The sequence below is a fragment of the Borostomias antarcticus genome (assembly GCF_949987555.1).
Source record: "Borostomias antarcticus genome assembly, chromosome: 2".
In the NCBI taxonomy this organism is placed as follows: Eukaryota; Metazoa; Chordata; class Actinopteri; order Stomiiformes; family Stomiidae; genus Borostomias; species Borostomias antarcticus.
In genome coordinates, this window is record NC_140235.1 from 24,596,569 (window position 1) to 24,623,589 (window position 27,021).

Sequence of the window (27,021 nt, forward strand, 5' to 3'; positions counted from 1 at the left end):
GTGGCAGGGTGCTGGATCTGAGGGAGCAGGTTCAGAGAGAGAGAGAGAGATGGTGGCAGGGTGCTGGATCTGGGGGAGCAGGTTTAGAGAGAGAGAGAGAGATGGTGGCAGGGTGCTGGATCCCGGGGAGCAGGTTCAGAGAGAGAGAGAGAGATATGGTGGCAGGGTGCTGGATCTGGGGGAGCAGGTTCAGAGAGAGAGAGAGAGAGATGGTGGCAGGGTGCTGGATCTGGGGGAGCAGGTTCAGAGAGAGAGAGAGAGATGGTGGCAGGGTGCTGGATCTGGGGGAGCAGGTTCAGAGAGAGAGAGAGAGAGAGAGATGGTGGCAGGGGGCTGGATCTGGGGGAGCAGGTTCAGAGAGAGAGAGAGAGAGAGATGGTGGCAGGGTGCTGGATCTGGGGGAGCAGGTTCAGAGAGAGAGAGAGAGAGATGGTGGCAGGGTGCTGGATCTGGGGGAGCAGGTTCAGAGAGAGAGAGAGAGATGGTGGCAGGGGGCTGGATCCCGGGGAGCAGGTTCAGAGAGAGAGAGAGAGAGATGGTGGCAGGGGGCTGGATCTGGGGGAGCAGGTTCAGAGAGAGAGAGAGAGATGGTGGCAGGGGGCTGGATCTCGGGGAGCAGGTTCAGAGAGAGAGAGAGAGAGATGGTGGCAGGGTGCTGGATCCCGGGGAGCAGGTTCAGAGAGAGTCCCTACTGCCGGGCTTGCGCTTCAATGAGTTCAGCTCCAGCTACCCGATGCAGGTCACAGTCTGTCTGTCTGTCTAGTAGTCTGTAGTTCCAGAGAGCGGTCCGGTGTTGAGGGCCAGGGCACAACTGCCCTATGTTCTCTCTAAAACAGCGGCGGGGGGGGGGCATTTGTTCCGTGCGCTACGACCGTCTGTGGAAAAAATGGCCGCGTGTGGGAAAAAAAAATGGACGCGTGCGACCATGCGAACTAGTCTGTTGCAGAGTCAGCAAGCTATATGGCACAGTTAGTCTTCAAGTCTTTAGGGGGGGGGGTTGTCTGGGGCGAGACGGTCTTGTCGGCAGTCTATACAGTCTGTCCAGACCGGAGGAGACAGCGTCTGGTGTTTCCATCTGTGGCCGGTCAGTAGTGTGGGCCTGCGGACGGTCGGACGGCGTGCCTAGATGGGCGAGAGCGTCTGCCGCTGGTACTGGGTCAGCTCGGGGTGCCACACGTCCACGATGAAGATCAGCCTGTAGCCGTCGGCGTCCTGCCACACTTCGTGCTCAAACGAGTCGTCGAAGATCAGCACCTTCCCTTCCTCCCACGACCTGGGGGGGAGACAGAGAACATGCCCGGTATCACTTCCTGAAAAGGGTGTGCGTACGCGTGTGTGTGTGCGTGCATGTTTCTGTGTGTGCTGTGTGTGTGTGTGTGTGTGTGTGTACCTGGTGTCGTTGGTGCAGCGGATCTTGCAGCCCTGCTTGGGGATGACCAGACCCAGGTGCATCCTCAGACGGCAGTTAGTAGGACCCGTATGAGGCCACACATGGGTACCAGGCTGCATCACTGAGAACTTGATCTGGAGGAGGGGAGGGAGAGAGAGAGAGAGAGAGAGAGAGAGAGAGAGAGAGAGAGAAGGTGACAGAGGGATGGAGAGAAGGTGAGAGACAGGAACGGAGAGAGAAAGAGAGCACAAGAGAATGAGAAAGTGGACACAAGAGCTTCAAAAAGATCTGACATTAAAATGTGTGTGTGTATGTGCGTGCGTGCGTGCGTGTGCATGTACCTGTCCCCTCTTGCAGCCCGTGGCCTCAGGGTAGCGGTCCAGCAGAGCGCAGGTCTTAGGGACGCTACGGCACGCCTCCACTGACTTCTTCCCTACTCAACCAGGAGAAGAGGAGGGGGAGGAGGGGAGGGGAGGAGAGAGGAAAGGAGAGAGGAGATGAGGGGAGAGGAGAATGTTTGTGGATTGTACAGCGTGTGTTTACTCTTCTGCCAGAGAGAGAGAGAGAGAGAGAAAGACAAATAGAGAGAAAGAAGAGAGGGAGTGTTTTTGTGTGTATGAGGGCCCTGTGCGTGTGTGGGTGCGTACGTCTGTGTGTGTGTGTGTGTGTGTGTATGTGTATGTGTACCTTGCTGCCAGAGGGTGAACTGGCCCCACTCCCCTTTCTCTCTGAGGTTCTCCTCCTCAGGAACGAACAAGCCGGTGGTTCTGTCCATCACTGACAACGCCTCATCCCGGATCACACGCCAGCTCCTCTCCAAAGTCTGGACAACACACACGCACACACGCACACGCAGACACACACCCGTGAGGAAGGGAAGCCATGCATGGTGACAACACTTCCCAATCCCCAATCCCAATCAAAGCATCAGTGTGGTCCCTCCAGGCCCACCTTGATCAGGTCAGTGTACCCCGTGTCCCGGGGCATCCACCAGGGCTGGGCCTTCAGACCCGCTACGTTGTACAGGGACCTCTGCCACACCGACGCAAAGTGACCCCTCTGGTAACCCAGCTCATACCACTCATAGGCCTGCAAGGGGGGAGGGGGGTACATGGTTAAAGAGGAAGTGTGTGTGTGTGTGTGTGTGTGTGTGTGTGTGTGTGTGTGTGTGTGCGCGTGTGTGCGTGTGTAACTCACACTGTTGTCTCCCATCCTCTGCAGAGCGTCTCCCAGGTGGAAGTAGAATCGTCCATCGTCTGTCCCTGGGTCACCTGACTCTATGCCCTCCTAAGACAGGGAAGAAATGGGATCATGGTTAGAGTGTGTGCCTCTGTGTGTGTGTGTGTGTGTGTGTGTGTGTATGTCTCTCTCACCCTCAGGTAGGGGATGCTCTCTGCGATCTTGTTCTCTGACTTGAGGATGAAGCCATAGTGGACCTTAGCGAAACCATTGCCGGGGGCAACAGCCAACACCTACCGAGGACAGGACAGAAAGAGAAGCCTCTGGATCAGCCAGCAACTCTAGAACTGCAGGATTATCAAAACTACTACTATTAAGTTATTATTATTATTATTACTAGGGCTGGTTCCTCTAACCCTATAATAACCCTAGCCATACAACAGGAAGAGAGACATCAGTCATAACATGATCTGTTTTTAATCTGAGACCAGACTTCATCTGTGTCTGGCAGTGTTAGCTGGTCCCCTGGCCGGCAGTCTACGGACCTCCAGGTAGACCCTCTTGGCGCCCTGGTTGTCCCCCAGCAGCAGGTAAGCCACCCCCAGGTCATTCTTCAGGGTCAGGTCGTCAGGGAAGATCTGGACCAGCTTCTCCAGCGTGGCCAGGGATCCTCGCATACGACCTGGAGACAGGACAGTTTATAACCTTCAAATGACCTTTGTACAAGATAGAAAAGATCCTAATTCTGATCAGCGTGTGACCTGTGATACAGCAGGACAGATTATAACCTTAATTCTAGACTCCTCAGGTCATCTGGGACTGGTCTCTTAATCGTGCCCAGAGTCAAAACAAAACATGTCGAAGCAGCATTTCGCTACTATGCAAAAAATAGCTGGAATGGCCTTCCATAAGATTTGACTTGACAACAGTGACTACTTTTAAATCCAGACTAAAAACGTTCATGTTCACCATTGCTTTCTGTAAACCTTGCACTTTGATAAAATACATTTAGATTTGATCATTTTTAATTCATGTTCATATTGATGAACATGTAAACACGTTCATCAATATGCACTGTCCTGATTTAAATAAACTGGATTTAATTTAATTCTTTAATTTAAATGAAAAATACTCTTTTATATTGTATCTGAAAATGTCTTTGAGTCTCTTGTGTATGAAATGTGCTTCAGTATATAAAGGTGCCTTGCTTTATTCTACATAATAAATAAGACAGTCATTACACAACCTTCAAACTACATAAAGAAGACAATAACAGAACCTTCGTACAACCAAGAGTATATTTAAAACAACCATTATACAACCAAACAAGGACGATCACAAGACGACCTACAAACGAGCTGTCGTGGGCAGTGCGAAGTGTGTCGGGGCAGCGTTACCTAGGAACTGCTGTCTCTCTGCGCGTTTCTTGAGCGCGGCTCTGATGAGGTCGGGCGTGGCGTTGGGAAGCTCTGACGCCTCACGGTAGGTGTTGATGGCCTTCTGAAGCAACTCGTTGCTGCGCTGCTTCTCAGCCAGCTCGTCCTCAGCCTGCGACACAGATATACAAAACACACAGATTACTGTCGCTCCCTACCTCCCTCCCACAAAACTCTATCCAAATGGTTAGCGGTGTTGTCTCAAATTATGTCATTTTTACAACTGTATGTACAATGTAATTATGGTGTGACACTAATATAGTTTTCTGAACTCTAGTTAACTCTGAGTACCTGGGCTTTGCCATACCGACACCTGGGGCTGTGAGGATACTGCTGGACCAGGGCCTCAAACGCTCTGACAGCCTCCTCTACTTTACCCTGGAGGAACACACACACACACACACACACACACACACACACACACACACACACACACACACACATACACACACACACACACGCATTATGCCCATGTGTACTGATGAAAACAGGAATAAGTGTACATAATCATCACCAAAGAAATCCACAGATATGAACAGCAGACATGGATACCTTTTTCCGTAGCTTCTCGGCTGCGTCGATCTCAGCCTTGATGGTCTTGTCAAACTTGTTCAGCAGTTTGGGCTTCTTCTTCTTGGCTGAGGGCAGGAGCAGGACATCAGACAACCAGTTACTCGGAGGGCTGATCAAAGCAGCTGAGTCAAACACAGCTATAGGCTCTATCTGTCTCCTTACTGCAGAAAAAAACGGACCACCTCACCTTTGTCTTTGAGCTTGTCCTCTGGCTGTCCATCATTTTGAATTAGACATGAATTAGACAGATAGTTCCTCCCTCTTCCTACCCTGCCATCTCAGCTCTGACCAGCAGAGGGTGCTGTTGGGCCAGTAGCAGAGGCCTGGGTCTGACTGAGGAGCTAGTAGTCTGCCCGCTCAAGACAGCCTGGTCTAACCTCTGCTGGCTGGGTCTAATCTAGTTAACCATTATGGAATTGAGCAGTCAAAGTCAATCTAAAACCTGGAACACAGAAACAAGGATGTCCAAGACACTCTCCATGTCAGGTTCCAATTTCTGTATTTAGCCTATAGCCTGTGACAGAAAGTAGATAGAGTAGATAGTATTTAAATCAATCTTAAGTCTATATGAATCATTATCAACCCTGGGCCTTCTAGGTGACAGTCTCAGTGTGTGTGCGTGTGTAAGAGAGCGAAAGAGAGTCTGTGACATTGTTGTGTCCTTGGACGTGGTGGCATTTGGAAACGAAGACAGACAGGTGCTTAAATGTCCTTCAATAGGCACAGCTACAGTATAGGTGACAGCTGCATATAGCTAGAGCTAAAGGTGACACACACACGAATGACAGGCCAGTCTAGCTGTCTACACTGGCTCCTCCAGTATGTACAACTGTACTACTGACCAGGCACTAAGCAGCATGGCTGTGATCACCACAGAGAACTGTACTAGATCCATCTCTACAGTGTGTCTGTGATCAACAGAGAACAAGGCCATGTTTCCCAGAGCCATCGTAGCGCGACGTGCATCGTCAAATACGTCATAATCTCTCCCTCTAGGTGGCGCATCGTTTCCTAGGAGGTGGAGATTTTTTAGTCAAATAAATGAACAAAAAAAGAACATTTGTACAATTTGCTTTTAGTCTTTGATATAATAAAACTAGCCCTGTAGCCTATATTATAAACTATAAACTACAAAATGTTGCTACCGGGTAACATCATTTAGTAATAATCTCTGTGGAGCCAACAAGATGGCTGCAGAACAGGGCCGCGTTTTCCGGAGCATCGTAGTGCTTCGTGCATCGTAAAATATGTCGTAAAATACGTCGTAAACTCTCCCTCTAGGTGGCGCATTGTTTCCCAGAGCCGTCGTAGGCTAAGGTAGACCTTGGCTAAGGAGGCTCTGGGAAACAGCCTACAATGTATCTTCTGAAGGTACACGCGCTGTTTTCCAGAGCTAAGGTATACCCTACTTAAAGTCGTACTGAAACAGACGTTTGAGATCATCTAACTTCCGTAGTTTTACGTATTTCCGACGCAAACAAGCTATGAGGGTGGGACATATGTTTAGAGGAATTTGATTGGAACATTGACAAGTGGACGGGTTTTGAGAACTTTAGACAGATTCAATAGAAGGATAGCGTTGATTGACGGGTGGATGTCGTGAGATTATTGGCCTAAAATCTAAGGTACCTGTTGTCGTCATTGCACGTGACCTACCGTTTTCCAGGAAGTAAGAAATTATATACTTTGATATAAGATTACAACAAAAGTAGAATTTTGTAATTTTTTTGGCATACATCGTTGAATAGGTGAACACTATGACCAATGTTGTGAACCAAAATGGGACAGAATGCTTTTTTCATTTCAGTGCGACTTTAAGGGATAGCCTACTTTCCTGAGGGCGGTCTGATACAATCGTATGCTGTCCCTTAGCGATGCACATGCCATTCATCCCGTTATGGTTTTAGCCCAATTAGAGCAAAATTGTACTTTTAAAAAGGAGAGTTGCAATATAGTGCGTATCTATCTACCCTACCTGCGCAAATTACATCATTAACTATTACAATTAATGATGAAAACAATGTTTTTGTAGCCTACATAACACATCACGGGAATGTTGTCTTTTAAAATTGTATTGAACCAAATAAAATACAGGGACCATCCATAATTCAAAATCCAACCTAGACCCATAGTAGAGTAGACACAAGTATAGCTATATAATTAAGGTCCCCTTCTATTTAGTGTCACAGCCAACTCGTGTTTCATGTATACATCATGGCTGCATTACAACTAGGGCTGGGTTAAAATAAATAGATTAATCAATTCTGAATCAATTGATTGAGAATCAAATCAAATGATTCAGAATCGATTCATGAATCCCAAAATCGATTTTTTATTTAATGAATGAATGCATAAATGAAGGAATGGATAGTTCATTCAATGATTCTTTCATTTTTGGAAATCAGGTTTTAGTCACACTAACCGAATCGATATTCAGTCGAATTGAATCGTGATAATCGATTCTGAACCTTGTGAATCTGAATCGAATCGATTCTTGAAATTCGAATCGATACCTAGCCCTAATTACAACGCATCCTTGTATTGAACCAAAGGAACCAACGGCGAGGCTGTCCGCATAGCCGTTTGGTTCACGTTAATCATTTAATCACGACCAACTTCAGTTCTCTGGAGGTCCTCTTGAACGGCGCCATCCTGTTCTCCAATGAGTCCTATGGTACTCTACTCACCACAGAGAACAGTACTAGATCCATCCCTACAGAGTTCCTACTCACCATCCGAGCCTGCCTGAGAGGCTAGCTCCCCCACAGCTGCTGGTGTCTCTGGAACACAACGCAGACAGGACTCAGGTCAGACACACGGAGCACCCTGACCCAAACACAGGTCAGACACACAGAGCACACTGACCCAAACACAGGTCAGAAACATGGAGCACTCTGACCCAAACACAGGTCAAACACACAGAGCACCCAGACTAAAACACAAGGCCAGACACATGGAGCACTCTCACAACGCCTGAGACTCAACCTGAACCCTCAGAGAGACGGATTAGTGTTCAGACGAGCCACGTGTCGTTCTCCTCACCTGCTGGTTCTGCTGTGGCAGGTGCTGGTTCGCCTTGGGGTTCTGAAGCTGGCTCCACCTGCGGTTCTGTGGAGGGTTCTGTGTGTGGTTCTGACTGGGCCTGGGGTTCCGAGGAGGACTCTGGTTCTGGTTCTGGTTGTGAGGGTGGCTGACTCTCTAGGTTATTTAGAAAAGAGTGAGGAATATATGCTGGTGAGGACAGAGTTAGAGATACGGTTTTACAGAACAGCATGGTAGAAGTGTGTGTATGTGTGTGTGCTTGCATGTGTGCGTGTGTGTGTGTGTGTGCGTGTGTAGTGATTCACCTGTTTCCTGAGTCTCCTGGGAGCCTGACTGGTCATAGTATTGTTTGGACTCCTCTGAGAGGAAGACAGACACAACAGTCAACATTATGATGTTTCACACCAACATCGGCTCATGTCTACACTCAAACAAAGGAGAACGGCACGCTAACATACCAACACTTAAACAGTAACTAACACTCACCTGTCTCCTCAGTCTGAGTCTCCTCCACCAGCTCTGAAACACACAGACCAGCAGTTACTACAGGTTGGGCTGCTATCTGACCACTAGCCACTGTTCAAGTCTACTAGAACCACACAAGTCTCTGTTCAAGTCTACTAGAACCACACAAGTCTCTGTTCAAGTCTACTAGAACCACACAAGTCTCTGTTCAAGACTACTAGAACTCTGTAGAGTAGTAAGTCTTCCTTCCAGCGAGGTACAATGACTGAGGCCTACAGGCTCAGATGATGATGATAGTGAAGGTTGTGATGATGAGTTTAATGGATGTCTCACCTCCTCTAGTGTCAATGGTGTTCAACTCCTCTGAAACATACAAGAGAAACAGAGCTATAGCTGAACTATACCCTAAACCTCCATTCTGGGAATAAGGGAATGCTATGCCTGACACGTGTATACATACTCAAGATTCATCATGCATTCATATCTCCATTCACTCAGTCATGTATTAATTCATTCATTCAGTCATACGTATATCCCTACACTGCGTGTCCTTGTCAAGTGTGGTGGTACTGACCGTCGGGGTGTCCATTCAGAGCTGAGGATCCTCTGCTGTCATCTGAGGACACACAGGTGCCAGGTCAGACAACCCATCCATCCATCCATCCATCCATCCATCCATCCATCCATCCATCCATCCATCCATCCATCCATCCATCCATCCATCCATCCATCCATCCATCCATCCATCCATCCATCCATCCATCCATCCATCCATCCATCCATCCATCCATCCATCCATCCATCCATCCATCCATCCATCCATCCATCCATCCATCCATCCATCCATCCATCCATCCATCCATCCATCCATCCATCCATCCATCCATCCATCCATCCATCCATCCATCCATCCATCCATCCATCCATCCATCCATCCATCCATCCATCCATCCATCCATCCATCCATCCATCCATCCATCCATCCATCCATCCATCCATCCATCCATCCATCCATCCATCCATCCATCCATCCATCCATCCATCCATCCATCCATCCATCCATCCATCCATCCATCCATCCATCCATCCATCCATCCATCCATCCATCCATCCATCCATCCATCCATCCATCCATCCATCCATCCATCCATCCATCCATCCATCCATCCATCCATCCATCCATCCATCCATCCATCCATCCATCCAGCAGTCCTCTAGAGTAGTGGTATGTATGGAGAGAGGTGCAGGGGTACAGACCTGGGAAAAACTCATCTGACAGCACAGGCAGAGGCACGGCAGCTGGGGACACACCACAGTATGACACACGCACGCACGCACACACACACTTAGATAGGCCGCTACATCCATTGTACGATGAGGAGCACACACTGGACAGGGGTTATGGTTCAATCAAACCTGCACTGGTTATGATAACGCACAGTGTGTGCTTAATTTAAACTTCACTTGGAGAGGTGGAGACATAGGATTGCACTACACATCAACCCAAAACCACGCTAGTATTTAATGTCATGGCATAAAACACAGTTGCTTAATACCACATTGCAGGTTTGATTGAATGTGTGACTCCACACAGCTGATGGAAATCCAGGGCGGCCAAGAGTTAAATCGCATGATATCAGTGTGGGTTTCACCACAAACTCTGATACACTTACATCATACTTTGACCACTGGCCAAACAATTTAATTCAATAGTTTAGAGTTATAGAATAGGGTTCTTATTTCGTTCTCTGTGGTTCTTATTTCATTCCCCAAAGTCTTAGGGAAACCCACCCCTGAGATTAGGAATGGACACCAGAGTGTGAATGAATGGATAACAGCTTGGGTGAGGGAGGGAGAGAGGGGGAGAGAGAGAGAGAGAGAGAGAGAGAGAGAGAGGGGGGTATGGGGAGGGGGAGAGAGAGAGAGGGGGAGGGGAGAGAGAGACTACCTCTAGGCCCTCTAAGGCAGGGGTGGAGTTTTTTCTCAAATGTGGAAAAAATGGCTCTTGATGTCATGAAGGTTCCCGCCCCCTGCTCTAGGGTATATCTACAACATGCTGCTAGAGGGCCAGACAAACCTTGGATTTCAGACTCCACATCCACCACCTGAGATCCATCCACTGCTATGAGCAATGACATCACACACAGTTAGAGAGGACAGACAGACAGACAGACAGACAGACAGACAGACAGACAGACAGACAGACACATAGATGAAACGGAAACATTGACAAAAATCACAGAGACAGACAGATGGACCGAGAGACAGACAGAAAGACAGAGACAGACAGATCGACAGGTGGACAGAGAAACAGACAGACAGACAGACAGACAGACAGACCACTATCTAACTTACAATCCTCAGGTGTCGGACTTGGGACCTCATCTGAAAGGTATCAACATTAACAGACATTTAGGAACCTCACCAGCCCAAACTGAAAATGTAAGTATGAAAAGAGGACCAGACAGCAGCCATAACAGAGCTTCCTAGGATGGGAACAGTTGGGTGGGCACCCTGTCTAGGCCTACTCTATGGTCCAGGGTGGAGTGAACGACCTGGGGCTGTTCCAGTGTGGTGCTAGCACGTTTACCTCAGTATCGCACACCTATTGTCACTCAGGTAAGGTGAGCTGGAGGAGAGTTTTACACCACTGTGATCGTAGAAGAAGATGATGCCCTGATTACATGGAGCTCTGAGTGATTATTTGTGGGAGGGGTAGGAGTTGTATGTGTAGCCAGAGGGTGGAGTATGTATTGTAGATGTGGCCTTTAGTGTGTTTGTGGGAAAGGTAACACAATGCGGTCTTACCCGCAGGACCAGGTGTCTGTGTCCCAGGTGAGTCTGTAGTCTTTCTGTGCACCACAGACACTGGCTTCTGCTTCAGTCCTGAACACCAGTCGGGATGACACACGGAACATTACATAAAAGCGCGCGCACGCGCACACGCACACACACACACACTCTCTCTCTCTCTCTCTGGACACCCTTTTACACAAACACAAAAGAAAACTTGTGTTGAAAACAGTTTCACATGAGTATCAATGTCCCTTCTCAGAGATGAAGATCGGGAGTAGTAACAAGCTGAACGACACCTGTGAAAGACGTGTCAAGTCGAGTAAAGTGGAGTTGAGTTGAGTCAAGTAGAGTAGAATAAAGAAAAGTCGAGTACGGAAGAGTAGGAGAATCTTTACACAGATAAGAAATGGAAGGAGACAGTGAAGTAGGTCAGTGATATAAATGTTTACTGGGAAATAAAGTCACGGTCACAGAACAACTACAGTGATGCATGAGTGTTACAGGTTTACAGTTGGTGGCAGCAGTGCCTCATTAAGTCTCAATAGAGGATCTACCCTAGATGGCCGTGCAGGCTAGGACCTGTCAGATGATTACCCATGTAGTGTGACTCCCATGATTGCTTCCGAGAGAGTAAGTTGGGAACAGAGATGTAGTCCTTTGGAAAGGCGTTATGGCAATGAATTCTGAACACATACAGAACTGGAAAAGCAGACAAGTCAATTCGAGAACAGATCTTAATTCAAAAGGTATTTATTTTCACATTCTGAGGGAAAATTCTCTTTTCATGCATCACGGCATCTTACGGACCTATACATTGCAGTCATGTAGCAGACGCTTTTATCCAAAGCGACTTATATAATTAAGTTAATTGAACTTCATCAGTACTACTACAACAGTACATGTTGATCATAACATATTCAGAATCACAGTAAACCTAATCAGTACTACTACAACCGTGTATGTTGATATATATCATAACACGTTTCAGAATCACAGTATAACAGTACTACTACAACAACAACAAATGTTGATATATCATAACATGATTCAGAATCAAAATATAACATCAGTAGACAGTTTAACATTTCATCACTAGCCTCTCACGCCAAAAAAACAAGCACTCAAAAGAAGTATTTCCAGCCTGAGAATATCATGCAATTCTAAATACAGTAGGAGCTATTTCTAGCTTGATAAAAACTTTACAGCAATAAATGTGTGCTCTGCTCTGATATCAGAGACCCCAGCATTGTCAGGATGGTCTTTCTCGGTCTCTCTGATAGGGATCTGGTTATCCTGAGTCTCTCAGAGCACACAGGCCCTGTCCAGAAACGACCCCTCACCCTGGGACACACCAGAGGATCTGAGATGACAGAACAGTCTTCACACCTGCTATGTTCCTCAGCCAATCCCTGGTCAGACTAATGATATGGACACTCAGATTTTCCGCTCACGATGACGTCATACCCCGGTTAAAAGCGTTCCAGAAACAAAAGGTGAAAAACCCACTTTAGCTCCAGCTTTGTCGTTCTAGCCAAGTTAGCCACCGTTAGCAATACCAATTGATAACAACGTACAATTCGCTACTTTGCGCATATGAACATCGTAGCAACATTGTCCATTGATAGAAGTTGGACAGTACTGTGTGTAACTGATTTAATGAGACACAAATAAGACAGAAGTGCTAAAAAACTGTCTTATTACAGCTTTCACTTATTGTTGATTCACGGAGCAGTCATCTTGATTTGACATCAGTAGAATGGTCATATTTGATGACGATCCTGACATTGAACTCGGAAAATCCGATGTTCCTGATACAACTGGAACGCAGCATGAGTTTAGCACCGACAGTGACATCTTTACCCTGCGCCAGAGGCGTGTGTAGTCAAGGATCACTTCTTGTTGGCCTTGCTGGGTTTCTGGGCCTTGAGGAGGTCTCTGACCAACACACGCTCTTCCTCAATCCTCTCCTTCCTGTCTGCCCTCCTCTCCTCCTCCCCTCCGCCCTCCTGCTCAGACTTCTTGGCCTGAGTTTCATTAGGCTTCTTCTTCTCCTCTACCTTTCCTTTCCTCTCTTTCGCCTGCCGATCTGCCTCCGCCTTCTCCTTGGCAGCCTTCTCCTTCACCGCCAGCTCTCTCTCCATCCTTGTCTTCTCTTTAGCTGCTCTCTCTTTTTCTGACCTCTCCCTCTCTGCAGCTGCTCTCTCCCTCTCCTCTTTTTCCTTGGCTGCCTGTTCTCTCTCCACTCTCTCCTTGGCAACTCTCTCTTTCTCCTTCCTCTCCTTTTCTTCTCTCTCTTTCGCTGCCTGCTCTCGCTCGGCTCTCTCTTTCGCTGCCCGCTCTCTCTCGGCTCTCTCTTTCGCCGCCTGCTCTTTGGCCAAGCGCTCTTTCTCCAGCCGCTCCTTCTCTCTTTCCAGGCGTTCTTTCTCTTTTTTCAACCTCTCTTTCTCTGCCCGCTCTCGCTCTACTCTTTCCTTCTCTTCTTTAGCTGCCTTCTCTCTCTCTAGTCTCTCCAGCTCCTCCTTGGCTGCTCTCTCCTTAGCCAATCTCTCCTTTTCTGCCTTCTCCTTCTCCCGTCTCTCCTTCTCCAATCTCTCTTTCTCTGCTTTCTCCTTCTCCAATCTCTCCTTTTCTGCCTTCTCCTTCTCCCGTCTCTCCTTCTCCAATCTCTCTTTCTCTGCTTTCTCCTTCTCCCGTCTCTCCTTCTCCAGTCTCTCCTTCTCCAATTTCTCTTTTTCCAATCTCTCCTTCTCCCGTCTCTCCTTCTCCAATCTCTTTTTCTCTGCTTTCTCCTTCTCCAATCTCTCCTTCTCCAGTCTCTCCTTTTCTGCCTTCTCCTGTCTCTCCTTCTCCAATCTCTCCTTCTCCCGTCTCTCCTTCTCCAATCTCTCTTTCTCCAATCTCTCCTTCTCCAATCTCTCCTTCTCCAGTCTCTCCTTCTCTAATCTCTCTTTTTCCAATCTCTCCTTCTCCCGTCTCTCTTTCTCCAATCTCTTTTTCTCTGCTTTCTCCTTCTCCAATCTCTCCTTCTCCAGTCTCTCCTTCTCCAGTCTCTCTTTCTCTGCTTTCTCCTTCTCCAATCTCTCCTTCTCCAGTTTCTCCTTCTCCAGTTTCTCCTTCTCCAGTCTCTCCTTTTCCCGTCTCTCCTTCTCCAGTCTCTCTTTCTCCTTCTCTAACCTCTCCTTCTCCAGTCTCTCTTTCTCTGCTTTCTCCTTCTCCAATCTCGCTTTCTCTGCTTTCTCCTTCTCCAATCTCTCCTTCTCCAGTCTCTCCTTCTCCACTCTCTCCTTCTCCACTCTCTCCTTCTCCACTCTCTCCTTCTCCACTCTCTCCTTCTCTGCTTTCTCCTTCTCCAATCTCTCCTTCTCCAGTCTCTCTTTCTCCAGTCTCTCCTTCTCCAGTCTCTCTTTCTCCAGTCTCTCCTTCTCCAGTCTCTCCTTCTCCAGTCTCTCCTTCTCCAGTCTCTCCTTCTCCAGTCTCTCCTTCTCTGCTTTCTCTTTCTCCAATCTCTCCTTCTCCAATCTCTCCTTCTCCAATCTCTGCTTCTCCAATCTCTGCTTCTCCAATCTCTGCTTCTCCAATCTCTGCTTCTCCAATCTCTCCTTTTCCTGTCTCTCCTTTTCCTGTCTCTCCTTTTCCAGTCTCTCCTTCTCCAGTCTCTCCTTCTCCAGTCTCTCTTTCTCTGCCTTCTCTTTCTCTGCCTTCTCTTTCTCTGCCTTCTCCTTCTCCAATCTCTCCTTCTCCAATCTCTCCTTCTCTCGCCTCTCCTTCTCCAATCTCTCTTTCTCCAATCTCTCTTTCTCTGCTTTCTCCTTCTCCAATTTCTCCTTCTCTAATCTCTCCTTCTCTAATCTCTCCTTCTCTGCCTTCTCCTTCTCCAATCTCTCCTCCTCTGCTTTCTCAAGGGCCTCTCTCTCCTGTCTGAGTTGGGTCTCCAGGGCCTCATGAGCCTTCAGCGCTGCCTCCAGCCTGCCCTGCTCCTTGGCTCGGGCCAGCTGCTTCTTCTCCTCCTCCCGGGCCAGCACCTTCCTCACCTGCCCCAGGGCCAGGTCTGCTATTCTCTTAGCCTCAATCTTCTCATGGAGCATCCTGAGCTGCTCCTTCAGAGCGGCCCGCAGCTTCTGGCCCAGGCGCTTGGTGGGGTTGTCTAGGAGCCAGAGACGGAGGCTTTTAACAAGGCAGTGGAGGCGGGACCACCTGTATTCCAGCGATGGAACACACTGCAAGATGCTGACATGCTTGTGTGTGAATGCAATGCACACCAATTTACTGTACAGTTAGAGACCAGGGATAAAGGGCCGTCCCGTTCCCACTACCATACAAGCAGGGATGGACTCATGGTTCTGGGTAGCTGGGCTAGTGGGCTGACATTTCTACTAGCCCAGCTTTCATCTAGATTAGCCCCTTGGCTAACGGGCTGGCTTAGCTTCCATCTCTGCGTATGAGACCACTCAGGTTCAGTTCAGTTACATCGCATTCCCACTGGGTCAGTGTTAGAGCCAGAGGCAGGTCCAGAGCCACAAAGAAGAGTCCACTGGGACATGACATCATCAACATGCATGCGCGCATGGGAAGTTTGTCTAGTATGCCCTAATAAGACAGAGGGTTCGTCCTATCAATTCACTCTGGCATATTTACCAGCAAACTCCAAGAGAGAAACCAGGTCAGTCATATTACTGGATAAGTGTTATATTAATAAATAAACATACATTAATGACACACGGATGCAGAACACTGGTACCTTTAGACTTGGTCTTTCTACCAAACACATCTGCAGGATCCATGTCTGCTGGAAGGGGGAAGGAGAAAGTGGTGACACAGCCAAGCCATTCAAAGCCTTTGTCTGCTAGGGGGATGGATAAGATTGTAACACAGCTGAGCCAAGTCCCTGTAGTCCCTTATCATGGATGGTTGTATCTTTACTGGACTTCTGCTTCTATCAAAGCCTTGGAATCAGAGGGTTTCAAACCTGCACTAACACAGTTAGCTTCTATGGTTGAGACAGTAGAGGCTTGATATATCAGAGCTCTTTGTGTACCAGCCTGTGCTGTAGCCTAGCTTGCTGATTTTAAATTGGAAAATAAAGTAAAACAATACTCAAACATAGCAGAGTATTAAGTGGATTTAAACTGGGTTATGCCACACTCACACTATAGGATTCTTGGGCCGATTTATCCCTGATCCCATACCCCCCCCCCCCCCCCCCACGACAATCGGAGGAGAAGTCTGGTCTGGGACCTTGGACAGTACCGATGTTCGGCCCAGATTATTTTATAATGTGAGGGGTTTACAGATCCAATCTTAAACCCTTAAATCTCCCGATCGGCTCACAAATGGATTGGGGCCGCCCCGAGAATATCAAACATGTTTGATATTTAGATTATTACGTCACTAATTTACAAGCGAGATGGCGAGACTAGTGGTTCGTTGCTCCCTTGGTAATCTCCTGTAGTGTGTGATGAGCCGTTATTAGGGGTCCAAGCAGCCACTGCTGCTGCAGGACCCCAATTGCTTTTGTTCTCATTCCGTCTTTGTTTCTTTCTTCTTTTTCTCCGCTAAAAGTGTTTGTGCAGCAAAAACTGTATGCTCAAAACTAAAACTGGCGTACAGAACGGCCTGGCGTACAGTAAAAATCCTTACATCATTTTAATCGATCAGTTCCTCTGCATCTTTACTCCAATGGTTTTCTGCACTAAAAATGTAACATTTTGAGACTTTTCTTCAATTTTCTCAAAAACCTATTTCAGTGAACTTGTCGGAAGCCATCAGGACAATCGTCCTGAAAATTTAGCAGGATCATCTACGGACTTCACTGATCTAAAGTTATCAAAGAAATTTTCGATACAGTACGTCAATCTGTTTTGACATTACGCATTTTAAAACCTGTGTCGTTGAGTTCAATTTTACATAACTGCTCAAAAATCAAAAATGGCTGAAGCGATGGTGCACGTGCAAAGTAGCCCGTCACAGTTGACCACTGTCTATTCACACAACCGGAGGACATAACCACATGCCCAAACATTAAATCTGTACCTTTGAGCTTCTCTGGTTTCGGCAAAGTGACCTCCACGATCTTCTCATCTGACATTAGTTTTCCCAGAGAACAAACAAACAGGAAGAGTTCAGACGAAGCCAAACCACACAGAGCCGGCGTGCTGCAGCTCCAACACAGTGCAAAGTGCATCTACTGCATCATAGTCTCAAGGCCAGACCCATGAGAGTTCTTTCGCTGATGCATTACACAGGCTATGCTAACTACGTTATTGCATACTGCAGATCTCTCTATAGGTTTGGGACACTTCATGTATATATAAAAAAAAAAAAAAAAAAAAAAAAGGTGTTCAAATCCTGGCAATACATTAGTAGCGCTGGAATCCCAGCCACACCAATCAGTAACGACATTCCCACCCAACCTGGCCCCGCCCATCCAACCTGGGCTAGTGTCTCTTATTTGCTGCTACGACCTGCCACTCTTTCAATTTTGACCCCTAGACACGCCCTGAGAACACCCGCTTGGGCGGCGAAGTGGCACAGACTCTTATGTAGTATGACATAATATTTGAGTCTGGAGAGAGACTAGCTGTATCATCATCATCATCACACCGAAAAGTCTAGGGTGATATGCGGGAGCAGATATCCACCATGCTCTGAACAGCTCACTCAGGTCTTCAGTCTAAACTGAAGAACAGGGATTTGGTTTTGCTGGCAGATTTATCTGAGCAGAATCTGGGATGCTCAGGGCAACGTTTGAATGAAGAAAACATCTGAGCTGTGCAGCAGACTGAGATTGATGGGCAGTGATCCCTTAGAAAAGCCCCATTTTAACATAACAACATATAGCCTAACTCTAGTGACTGCCCGTTCAGAGGCTGGCTGAGGTTAGTTGAGGAATCCACATTCATGCTGATCAAAAATGCAGCAGGGTCTGCATACTACAATATACAGTAGTAGGACCTACAGTACAACATACACGACATTTCCAAACACATCACCACCACCTCAATAAACATACAAATGGCCATACTGTATGTGTGAATTTATTCCAAAAAGAGGCAAAGAGTTCATGCTGGAAAATACAAGAAATGGCGGAATATACCTTTAGTTTTTACTCTTTTCTTAACATCAGTCTTGTCCTCTGATTATTCAAAAGAAGAAGGCCTTTATTAAACACAAGTACCACAATTTTACACAACTGGGGAAGACTATATTTTAATACAGGACAGCTAGGGAATTTAGTGTATACCGTAGGTAAGGGAATGTAGCTATGGTGTGTATGTATATTATGGTATGGATTAGGAATGATCAGCTAGCCTATGTAGGTTATACTGTGGTCTGAACACCAGTTATGTAGGTTATACTGTGGTCTGGACTATGAACGTCAACTAGGGAATATATGCTATACTGTGGTGAACATCAAGAGAGCTCAACACAACTAAACTAAACACACACAACACACACCAACAAGAGTACCTGCTTTCAGCCTCTCTCGTTTGGGGGCAGGATGCTTCAACTGTTTCTCATTTACTACAGAGAATAGAATAGAGTCACGTAGAGTAGAATTCACAGTCAACGTCACAGCAGAGAGAGAGAGACAGACAGACAGACAGACAGACACACAGATAGAACACCAGGTGCAGGTACCAAGTTAATTCCATCACCATCTAAAAGACTAACTCACTGTGGATACCACTACTGCAGTTTATAACAGCTAGCCTAATATTAACATTACATCTAGAGCAGAGCAATAACTGGGTTGCTTCACAAGTAGAGCACACGGGAGCACAGCTTTACTGTAAGTGTGCAGACAGTAGAAAGCAGAAATGTTCCACACTTCACAGGAACCTGAACAGGAAATTGCTAAAAAAGGCTGAGGGGGATGTTCTTCCAGTCGGACATGAAACAGAATGTCTACCTGGGGCATTTCGTCAAACTTTTACCAAGATGCTCACTCAGCTTGCTCACTCCGTCTATGACTGCATGGCTGCTTTGGCTGTGTGCCAGCCACCATGACAGTGCTCAGTTCAGGATGACACTTCTGGACTGTCTGAGAGCTTTGGAAACAAATTGTCTAAATCCTCTGTCACCATGGTGATGTACCTTTAAGTGACAGTTAAGATACAGCTAGCTGCAGACGTGCACATTCACAGAGCTAGCCGAAACTCCACTCATCATGAAAACACATTCAGAATGCGCTTGCGCATCACTCAATTATCATTCCAGCGACAACCACCCTGTGTTATAAACCGGGCTGTTTTCCAGATCTAGCCTGATTACAGTGATTAATTCAAGGGGAATTACAGTGAAGTAGTAAGTCATGGTGAAGTATGGGTTCGGTCACAGATTGTAGTACTAGATTAGATTAGAATAGTGTTATTAGAATAGTGTTATAGAAACAAAGACATACAAACACACACAGATGTGAAATTTCATTTCCCATAATGCATCATGCCAGCGTCGTATTGCAGTAGGTCAGAGAAGAAGCGCAAATCACCAAGAATGTCCCCAGAGTCTTGTACGAGTCAGCTCCAGGCCACTATTCTCACCCATGGCACACACACCAGAGCAACAAGACCAGGAGAGGGAGGGACGAAGTCTTGTTTCTCATACACACATCCTCCATGACAGGACAAGCACAGAACAGTCCCCTCCGGGGCGAAGAGACTGCCACTTCCTGCTCCGCTCCTCATTGGTGGGTTCAGGACTCAAGAGCCAGGCTATTGCTTCAGGGTCTGGTGTCCTGCCTTGCTATTGGTTCTGGAGGTCCAGTATGACCCCCGGAACTCCCGGGTCATCCTGAGACGTACGGGCCACGCCCTCCTCTGCCGCTGTCTCCTCCCTCTCCTCCTCTTTCTCCTCCTCTTCCCCCTTCTCTACTGGCGACGTGACCACGTCATAGAGGAACGTGAAGAAGCCGTAAAACCAATCAGAACCCTCTTCCGCTAAAATATCGAGCACTTCCTCTAGCGACTCAGCGTTCTCACTAGAGGGGCCATCTTTGGTCAGGCCTGATGAGAGAGAGAGAGAGAGAGAGAGAGGAGAGAACGGGAGGGAGAGAGTGAAGTGAAAGGAGGTGAAGAGAGAAGGGAGGGAAGGTGGGAGAGAAATGGAGAGAATGGAGGGTAGTGCAGAAGAAGAGAGAAGCTTGTGTAAATTGAAGACCAGAAGTGGTTTGTGGGTAAAGCAAGAACAAGCAACAGCCTAGCCTAGAGAGAGAAGGTCGCTCTGTCAAAGAGAAGGCTTGGTAGATGCTCCATGGTTCCCGCTGCCTGCCGGACCTAAACCTGACCCTACGACCACAGCCGGTCCTGCTCTTTGTCTCCTGACGTTCTGTGACTGTCATGTATCCTGGTGTTTGATTGGTTGATCGGTTAACAAGATTAATAGTGGAGACTAATCAGGATGAAGTTACTATGCAGTATTATGGGTGATGGGAAGTCAGTGATGAGCCAATAGTTATGAGGCATTTGCCGTTCAGGTAACACTACAACCACAAGCAATCATGGTAATGTTGATTGACATAGCTATTTGAAGTTAGGGAAGATTAAAGGCCAACAAATATTTCAAATATGAGTGGAAAGCCTTATTAATAAGCTTCTGTCTGTCAGTTGCAAGACTCTAGTCTAGGTTACAGTATGTCACTCATGGAGTTCTACGGTTGAGATTTATTTATTTCACTCCTCTACATGAGCTGGTTAATTCAAAGCCATAATCCAGAGCTGCTGCAATGGGCCCGGGGTTTGTAGTAGTCCAACAGATGCCTCTGAAGGACAACAACTCTCTAGGTCCAGCCTACAGACATAATTTAATTCTCAAAGCTCTGTGACGTCAGTAAACAGAACTAACTCAGAGCTGGGCTTCATCAACTCTGGATTATGGCTTCAAGGCACTGCTGCTCCAACAACTGTAAACCAGGTCAGCCATGCTTCATGATGTCTCAGCGAAAATAAGGAGGTTTTAAAAGGACTTGCCGAGCAGAACTTTGGCATCTTCCAAATCGAAGTCTCCGTCCCCGTCTGCATCGTATGCCTCCAGTTTACCTGTGAGTGAGTTTAGTTTAGTTTATTTACTTGCAGATATAAAAAAAAAAAGAGATACATTTTAAATGTTAATTATGTAAGGAGCCACAAAAAAAAAACACAGGGGCTTGTCAAGTGGCTCCCCTAGTGGTCACATCTTAGAAGTTCCAGAATCAAACAAAAAAACGGAAAAAAAAGAGTAAAAAGAGTTTACAGACAGATAGAAAGGCAGAAAATAAAATCACAAAGTGAGTAATGAAGGCATGACAGATAACAGGTGATTTTTCGCACTTCTTCTGAAGGTAAATGTGAATAACCTCTCCGGGAAGGGTGTTGGAAACATGCCGGCTTCTGTGGGAGATTCAGAGCAGCGTTCTGAATTGTGTGGGGGTGGGGGGCTGTTCTGGACAAAGGAGGAGTTCTGCTGCATAAAGGAGTCCGAACAGTTTGATGGCGTGCTACCTTCAAATGACAGGACAGACCTTCCCAGAGATGCTGTGGAGGGGTCAAGGTAGATCAGGAAAAATAGAGTTCCGCACACCAGATAGCTCCCATTATTGCCAAATGTGTTGTTTTTTGTAGCTGTTTTTTCCCCCATTAAAAATTATTTTTTTATTGCAAAACGTGTGGCGTTTCGAGAGAGGAAGAGCCTTTGTGCGCGAAACATCACACGTTTTTCAATTAAAAAATGTACACATTGTGCAATAAAAAAATGCTTTGTGAGTCATCTGTTGTGGAGAACTCCATTTTTCCTGATCTACAAGAGTTTTGAGTTTCCAGCACCCAGTGCGTGTCTTTTGTGTATTTTTTTAATGAGAGGTCAAGGTAGACCACAGCCTGCCTTGGGGCATCCTTTATCACCAACCTGCGCCGTCTTAATCTGCTAGGACAGGGTTATCCCCACTAACCAGCATGACCCTGCAGCGACCGCTGTCCTGTTCATAATAGGTGCCACTAGACTCATATACTATACAGATACTACTACTATAAGAACACACTTCATATCATAAAATGACAGGCCCTGAGTAGTAATGCGCTGTTATACAACCAAGCAATTGAGGTCGTATTTACATCACAGCATGTGCACGAAACTGTAAATGTATGTGCTGTATTTAGGCTGCTAAAGGAAACGATGGGGTCTGTCGCTCTGTTTGTCTAGAGGAAGTGGTGGATGTGGTGAAGTTAGCAGCAGGACAGAGATCAAACTGACTCCTAACAGCCTGGCAAGACCTGCCACGGTCTGACTGAACACTGGCTACATCTGTGATGTGATGCAGTGTGGACGGTGGGTTAATAATAAATAAGAATACATAATCATTCATTTTATTGATAAAGGTTAATTGCGAAAACAATCTCAAAGTGCTGTTAGAACATGCTAGTTCAAGACCATACCTTGTAAAACCTCAGAGAAGTTCACACGGAACTCCTTAGCCCTGGCTGCATGCAGAATTCACACACACACACACACACACACACACACACACACACACACACACACACACACACACACACACACACACACACACACACACACACACACACACACACACACACACACACACACACACACACACACACACACACACACACACACACACACACACACACACACACACACACACAGTAGTTGAGGATCAGACACTCACAGAGACAGGAGGACATTGTAGTGTTCGTGCTTCATGCAAACTTGACATTAAGGGACAATTTTCAGTTAATGTTCCAGTTATCCACAAGAGCAGGCTCGAAGTAACAGACGGCCACACAACACCAGTAAAGTGAGTGTGAAAAATCCGGTTCCGATTTGTGAGCCGAGTTTCCGTTTAAACCACATGTCATCTTATAGAGTCTAGTCTCAACTGGGTTTCCTGTAAACAACCATGACCACATGATGTTGCTTTATCACCACACAAACACACCAGAAATTAGTCCTCTCTAAGTCCCAACTCAGTCAAAACGAATGTGTGCACTTGTGTATGCCTGTGTGTGTGTGGGTGTGTGTACAATGTACACTGTACATGTGAGTGAGCGAGTGTGTTTGTTCGTCTCACCGATGACGTCGTCGTAGTCCACCAGGTCAAACCAGACCACAGCTACAGAGCTCCAGACCCCCAGCAGGGCCAGCACTATGAACCAGGTGAAGACGGAGCTCCTGGAGACGCCGCCGCCGCCGCCGCCGCCGCCGCCTCCTCCTCCTCCCTCTGTCTTCTTGCCATTCTTACTCTCGACCACCGCAGGCTTCACCTCTGGGGGAGAAGAGTCAGAAACAAAGATGGCGTTAAAGAAAGAAAACTCTCAGTATCCTGTCTCCCCCCGAGTGCTTTATTTCACCGCATTAGCAAACACAACCCATGGCCTTTGTTCAGTTGGTGAGGGAGGGCGAGGATGGGCAGAGCAGGAGGACAGTCCTGCGGTCAGACAGCACGAGCTGAGACCTCAGAGAGACGTCCAGGGTGGGGAGCCCGGTCTGCAGTGTTCCGAGCCCTGCGGCCAGAGAGTTAGCCCGCTGGTAAGACATCAGGGACAGTCGGAAGGCATGATCTATTGTGTGTTCCTCGGTGAGACAGGAAGAGCTGGGAGACGGAGGTAACCGCTGTTAAGACATTGAGGACGGATCCTGAGACAGACACAAAAGGGGAGGAGGGGGGGGGGGGTTGTGCCTGTGAAACGCTAGTAGGGAGGTTAAACCTGATAGTGGTGCAGTAGTTTAGCTGCAGAGGAACAAGGGTGATTATTATGAACGCCTCCACACACACGCGCGCGCACACACACACACATAAACGCACACCAGATCGTCCGTACGTGGAAACTCCCTCCTTCGTTAGCTACCTGCCTATAAAAACCTTTCCTGGACAGGCAGGTAGTATTCCAACAACAGAGACTGATACACCTGTAGGCCTTGAACCGTCAGTTCAACTGTCAGACAGATGACTAGAGAGAGGGACACTCACGGCTCACAAGATCAATCTAGCCGGAAGCCTTCAGATCACAACATTCCCATACATGGAGGGCTGGGAGTGGAGGGAAATCAGGAAGAGAGAGCTGTGTCCACAGCTTCTGTAAATGGCAGGATGACCCCGGAATAGAGACCCTGGCACAGACGACGTGAGATGACCCAGGCGGGCCGAGAGTGAGAGGGAGGGACGGAGAGAGAGAAAGAGAGAGAGAGAGCGAGAGAGAGATGAGAGACTAGTGAGAGTTGTGAACAGCTGGTAGGAGCATGACGCTTCAGAGAGTCCGAATTGGAATGACACCGGACACAGAGACGGACGTGCAGCCCAACCAAAACCAGTAACTGCTAGAGGAGAGTGATATCCTCCCTATATACCCCAGCCTATGACCTGACGGCAGTCCGAATGAACACGGGCGAGGGCCTGTATGCACAGGTTCCTCAGCGGAACATAAACGTCTCAAAGCAGCTACTGCAGCCAACAAAAGAGAGGCGGGGACTGACAAGACTAGCGCACGCAAATATAGCCACTTAGATAAGAATAGGCTGCCTGGAAAAAAATACACCAAGACATTCTGTAGTCTATTCATACACTATTCAATCAGAACCACAGGTTCTAGTCGAGTCCCAGACGGTAAAGGCAAGCAGTTAGGCTCCCCGGGGGTAGTGTTATAAGGTGTTTTTTCCAGCATGTCTGCTCTGTCATCATTTCACCCAGCTGAATTGAGTAGTAGGTCCCCGGGGGTGTACAGCCTGGTTTATAGGCTGCAGAGGGCCTGGAGCCTTCTCTTCTCTAGCCTCGAGGACCAGAGACTCGCCATACCTGCGACCTCCTGAGCCACGAAGACTCCCTGCGCTCCGACGTTCTCCATCTGGGCAGGTGGCGAGGAATTAGGACACTCCTCCATGTCCCCCTCCCCCCTTCGTATCAGACCTAACGCCTTTCCGATGCACCGCGATACGGACCGTCCCACACCAACAATCCCACCGAGCTAGAAACCGGGGGCTATAGACCGAGCTGCACACGGGGCTACACAAGCTAGCGTCCACTGTCCGGTCAGAACCAGCGGGATGAGTGCTCTGCTGTGGCCTGCGGCTTAGCTAGAACCTGATACACAGCAAGCCTGCCGTCGGGGGCTATTCTTAGAGCTGCCAAACAAATATGGGGGGGGCATGCCATGTGTGGGTATCCGTGTATGTTTGTGTGTGCGTGGCACTGACGTACAGTAGTGTGTGTTTGTGTGTGTGTGTGTGTGTGTGTGTGTGTGTGTGTGTGTGTGTCACTGCTATGGCATATTCAGGGAGAGAGTCTGAGAGGACAGAATATGAATACCTAGTCTACACAGTCCATCTAACCTTGGAGCAAAGCCAGGTACAAACACACACACACACACACACACACACACACACACACACACACACACACACACACACACACACACACACACAGGCACTATAATTTCACGATCAGTTGTTTAGTGTTCCATCATGCGCTCAAATGCAGAGGTCAAACTTGCAAACTGGCTGTAGTTGAATATGCAGCAGTAAAGTTTCTGCTTTTAAAACAGACTTCCCATATTTTAAGCAGAAGGTCTGTTATACTTAGATACAGTACATACAGTAATTAGCACCTAAGCTAACATACCAATGTTTTCCCTTTAGAAAAGTGTGTGCTAAAGTGCTGGGGTGTTACTGTACCAGGTTACCAAACCTTCAGAGACAAACTGACACTCTTTTTTGCTCTAAGCTATGAGAAGCGAATGTACTGGTCAGCCTAATGCAATGGCAAACTGCCCGTGCAATATGAAACCATACACAAACAGACACACACACACACACACACACATTGAATCATCAATGACCAACCACTTATTTACAAATAGATTACTTTGGACATGAGGAACTTCCAGTTCCTCACATCAGACCACAACCACACAAGATCATGAGACTGCAGACATGCTGATGCAAGACTGAGACTTCAGACTGTCTCTCACAAGCAAAACACCCCTGGTGAGGCAAGGCACTGGTAGTTTAACACAATATCAGTGACCATTGCATAGCCACCATGTGCTGTAGGGAGCTGTTAGTGAATCAACTGCTTGGCTGGAGTCTAGGTAGGTGGCACCCCTGCACATGGTTCAAATCGAGGAGGTCATGTTAGGTACCGGTACTAGTCCCTCACACACACACACACACACACACACACACACACACACACACACACACACACACACACACAGCCCAGGGCAGTGCAGGCTTCAGTTTACCACATATGTCTGTCCAGGAGTGGTCTGTTGCATGATGAACAATACACTGAGCACTGGAGAGGAACGTTGTCATCGCAGAAAAGTGAAAGAGATAATTATTAAAGAGTTTTTTGCTTTAATTAAACTAGCTAGCTAAATATTTTTAGCAACCTATCCCGATGAGTCTCTTAGTTGGGTTTCTAGTATTCATATACCATTACTCATGGTAAACATGGTTGTTGCTGACATACGCTGGCTGGACATACATTAACGTAACGTTAGACTAGCCAGCTAGCTCACTACGCTACCTTGTTCTGAGTGTCACGTAACTTAGCTTGCCCTGGAGCATCACTAGCAAACCAGTAAGGGAGGAATCATGAATTGAGACGAAACTAGCAATCTAAGTTAGCTAGCTAGATCATTTGTACAGCGGCTTATTAGTTAGAGCCAATGTAGCTAGCTAGCCTGCAAATTAGCAAGCAACGCGTTAGCTGTTAGCTAACTGGGTAAGGGCACTGACCTTTTTTAGCAGGATTTCTGGAATTCTTCCTACTGGGAGCCATAGCTGGATTCTTCTGAGCTAGCAAGGAGGTCCAACTATAAATGTCACAATAACTTCACAATGTTTCCCGTTATATGAGCCAGCTAGCTATTTCAGATATTTATCCTGCGCAGTGATGAATAATTCGCCAGGACGAGACCCTGTGATTCCAACCCCAATTTCACATCCTACTCCTGGATACTGACACGCTGAAGTCCATGGCAACCACAGCAATGTGATTGATGACCGACCCCGCCAATCCAAGACTGAGAAAGTATGTGTGGGCGTATTCTCTTTATGGTGTGGACCAATACTCGTTTGCCGGCCGTCATATCACGCCCTGTCTCTTTGATAATGGGAAAAACGTGGCAGAAACAGACCGATCTCCACCCT

The 27,021-nt window shown here is 47.2% G+C and overlaps 2 protein-coding genes across 3 annotated transcripts; both read right to left on the minus strand.

Moving 5' to 3' along the window:
* Positions 1-26,810, minus strand: LOC311324055 (aspartyl/asparaginyl beta-hydroxylase-like). Of its 2 annotated transcripts, XM_084456431.1 has the most exons (25): positions 26,608-26,810; positions 22,943-23,137; positions 22,287-22,331; positions 20,847-20,915; positions 10,894-10,971; positions 10,441-10,470; positions 10,163-10,207; positions 9,343-9,384; positions 8,660-8,701; positions 8,419-8,448; positions 8,107-8,139; positions 7,926-7,979; positions 7,621-7,776; positions 7,311-7,358; positions 4,558-4,643; positions 4,297-4,383; positions 3,967-4,117; positions 3,115-3,251; positions 2,764-2,862; positions 2,588-2,677; positions 2,342-2,479; positions 2,078-2,213; positions 1,732-1,823; positions 1,391-1,524; positions 1-1,273 (listed from the first exon to the last, which is right to left on the minus strand). In XM_084456431.1, exons 1-25 carry the CDS (start codon positions 26,648-26,650, stop codon positions 1,123-1,125), a joined length of 2,211 nt encoding a protein of 736 aa, XP_084312557.1. In that variant the 5' UTR covers positions 26,651-26,810; the 3' UTR covers positions 1-1,122. The 2 variants fall into 2 exon arrangements, with proteins under 2 accessions (XP_084312557.1, XP_084312558.1); XM_084456432.1 differs by lacking the exon at positions 10,163-10,207.
* LOC311329003 (uncharacterized protein) lies at positions 12,771-16,966 on the minus strand (the record flags this gene model as incomplete). The annotated part of the gene is made up of 4 exons (XM_084461344.1): positions 12,771-12,998; positions 13,185-14,019; positions 14,056-15,025; positions 16,912-16,966. The coding sequence occupies 4 exons, from the start codon at positions 16,964-16,966 to the stop codon at positions 12,771-12,773; spliced, it is 2,088 nt and encodes a 695-aa protein (XP_084317470.1).
* Positions 26,811-27,021: the final 211 nt, after the last annotated feature.

Bases quoted from the DNA above. Each gene is read 5' to 3' on its own strand.
- LOC311324055 (XM_084456431.1), bottom strand. From the start codon at position 26,650: ATGGCTCCCAGTAGGAAGAATTCCAGAAATCCTGCTAAAAAAG. The intron at 20,916-22,286 runs GTATGGTCTTGA...ACTCACTCACAG, and splicing joins CTTCTCTGAGGTTTTACAAG to GTAAACTGGAGGCATACGAT. The intron at 4,644-7,310 runs GTGAGTAGGAAC...TCCTGCCCTCAG, and splicing joins CTCTCAGGCAGGCTCGGATG to CCAAGAAGAAGAAGCCCAAA.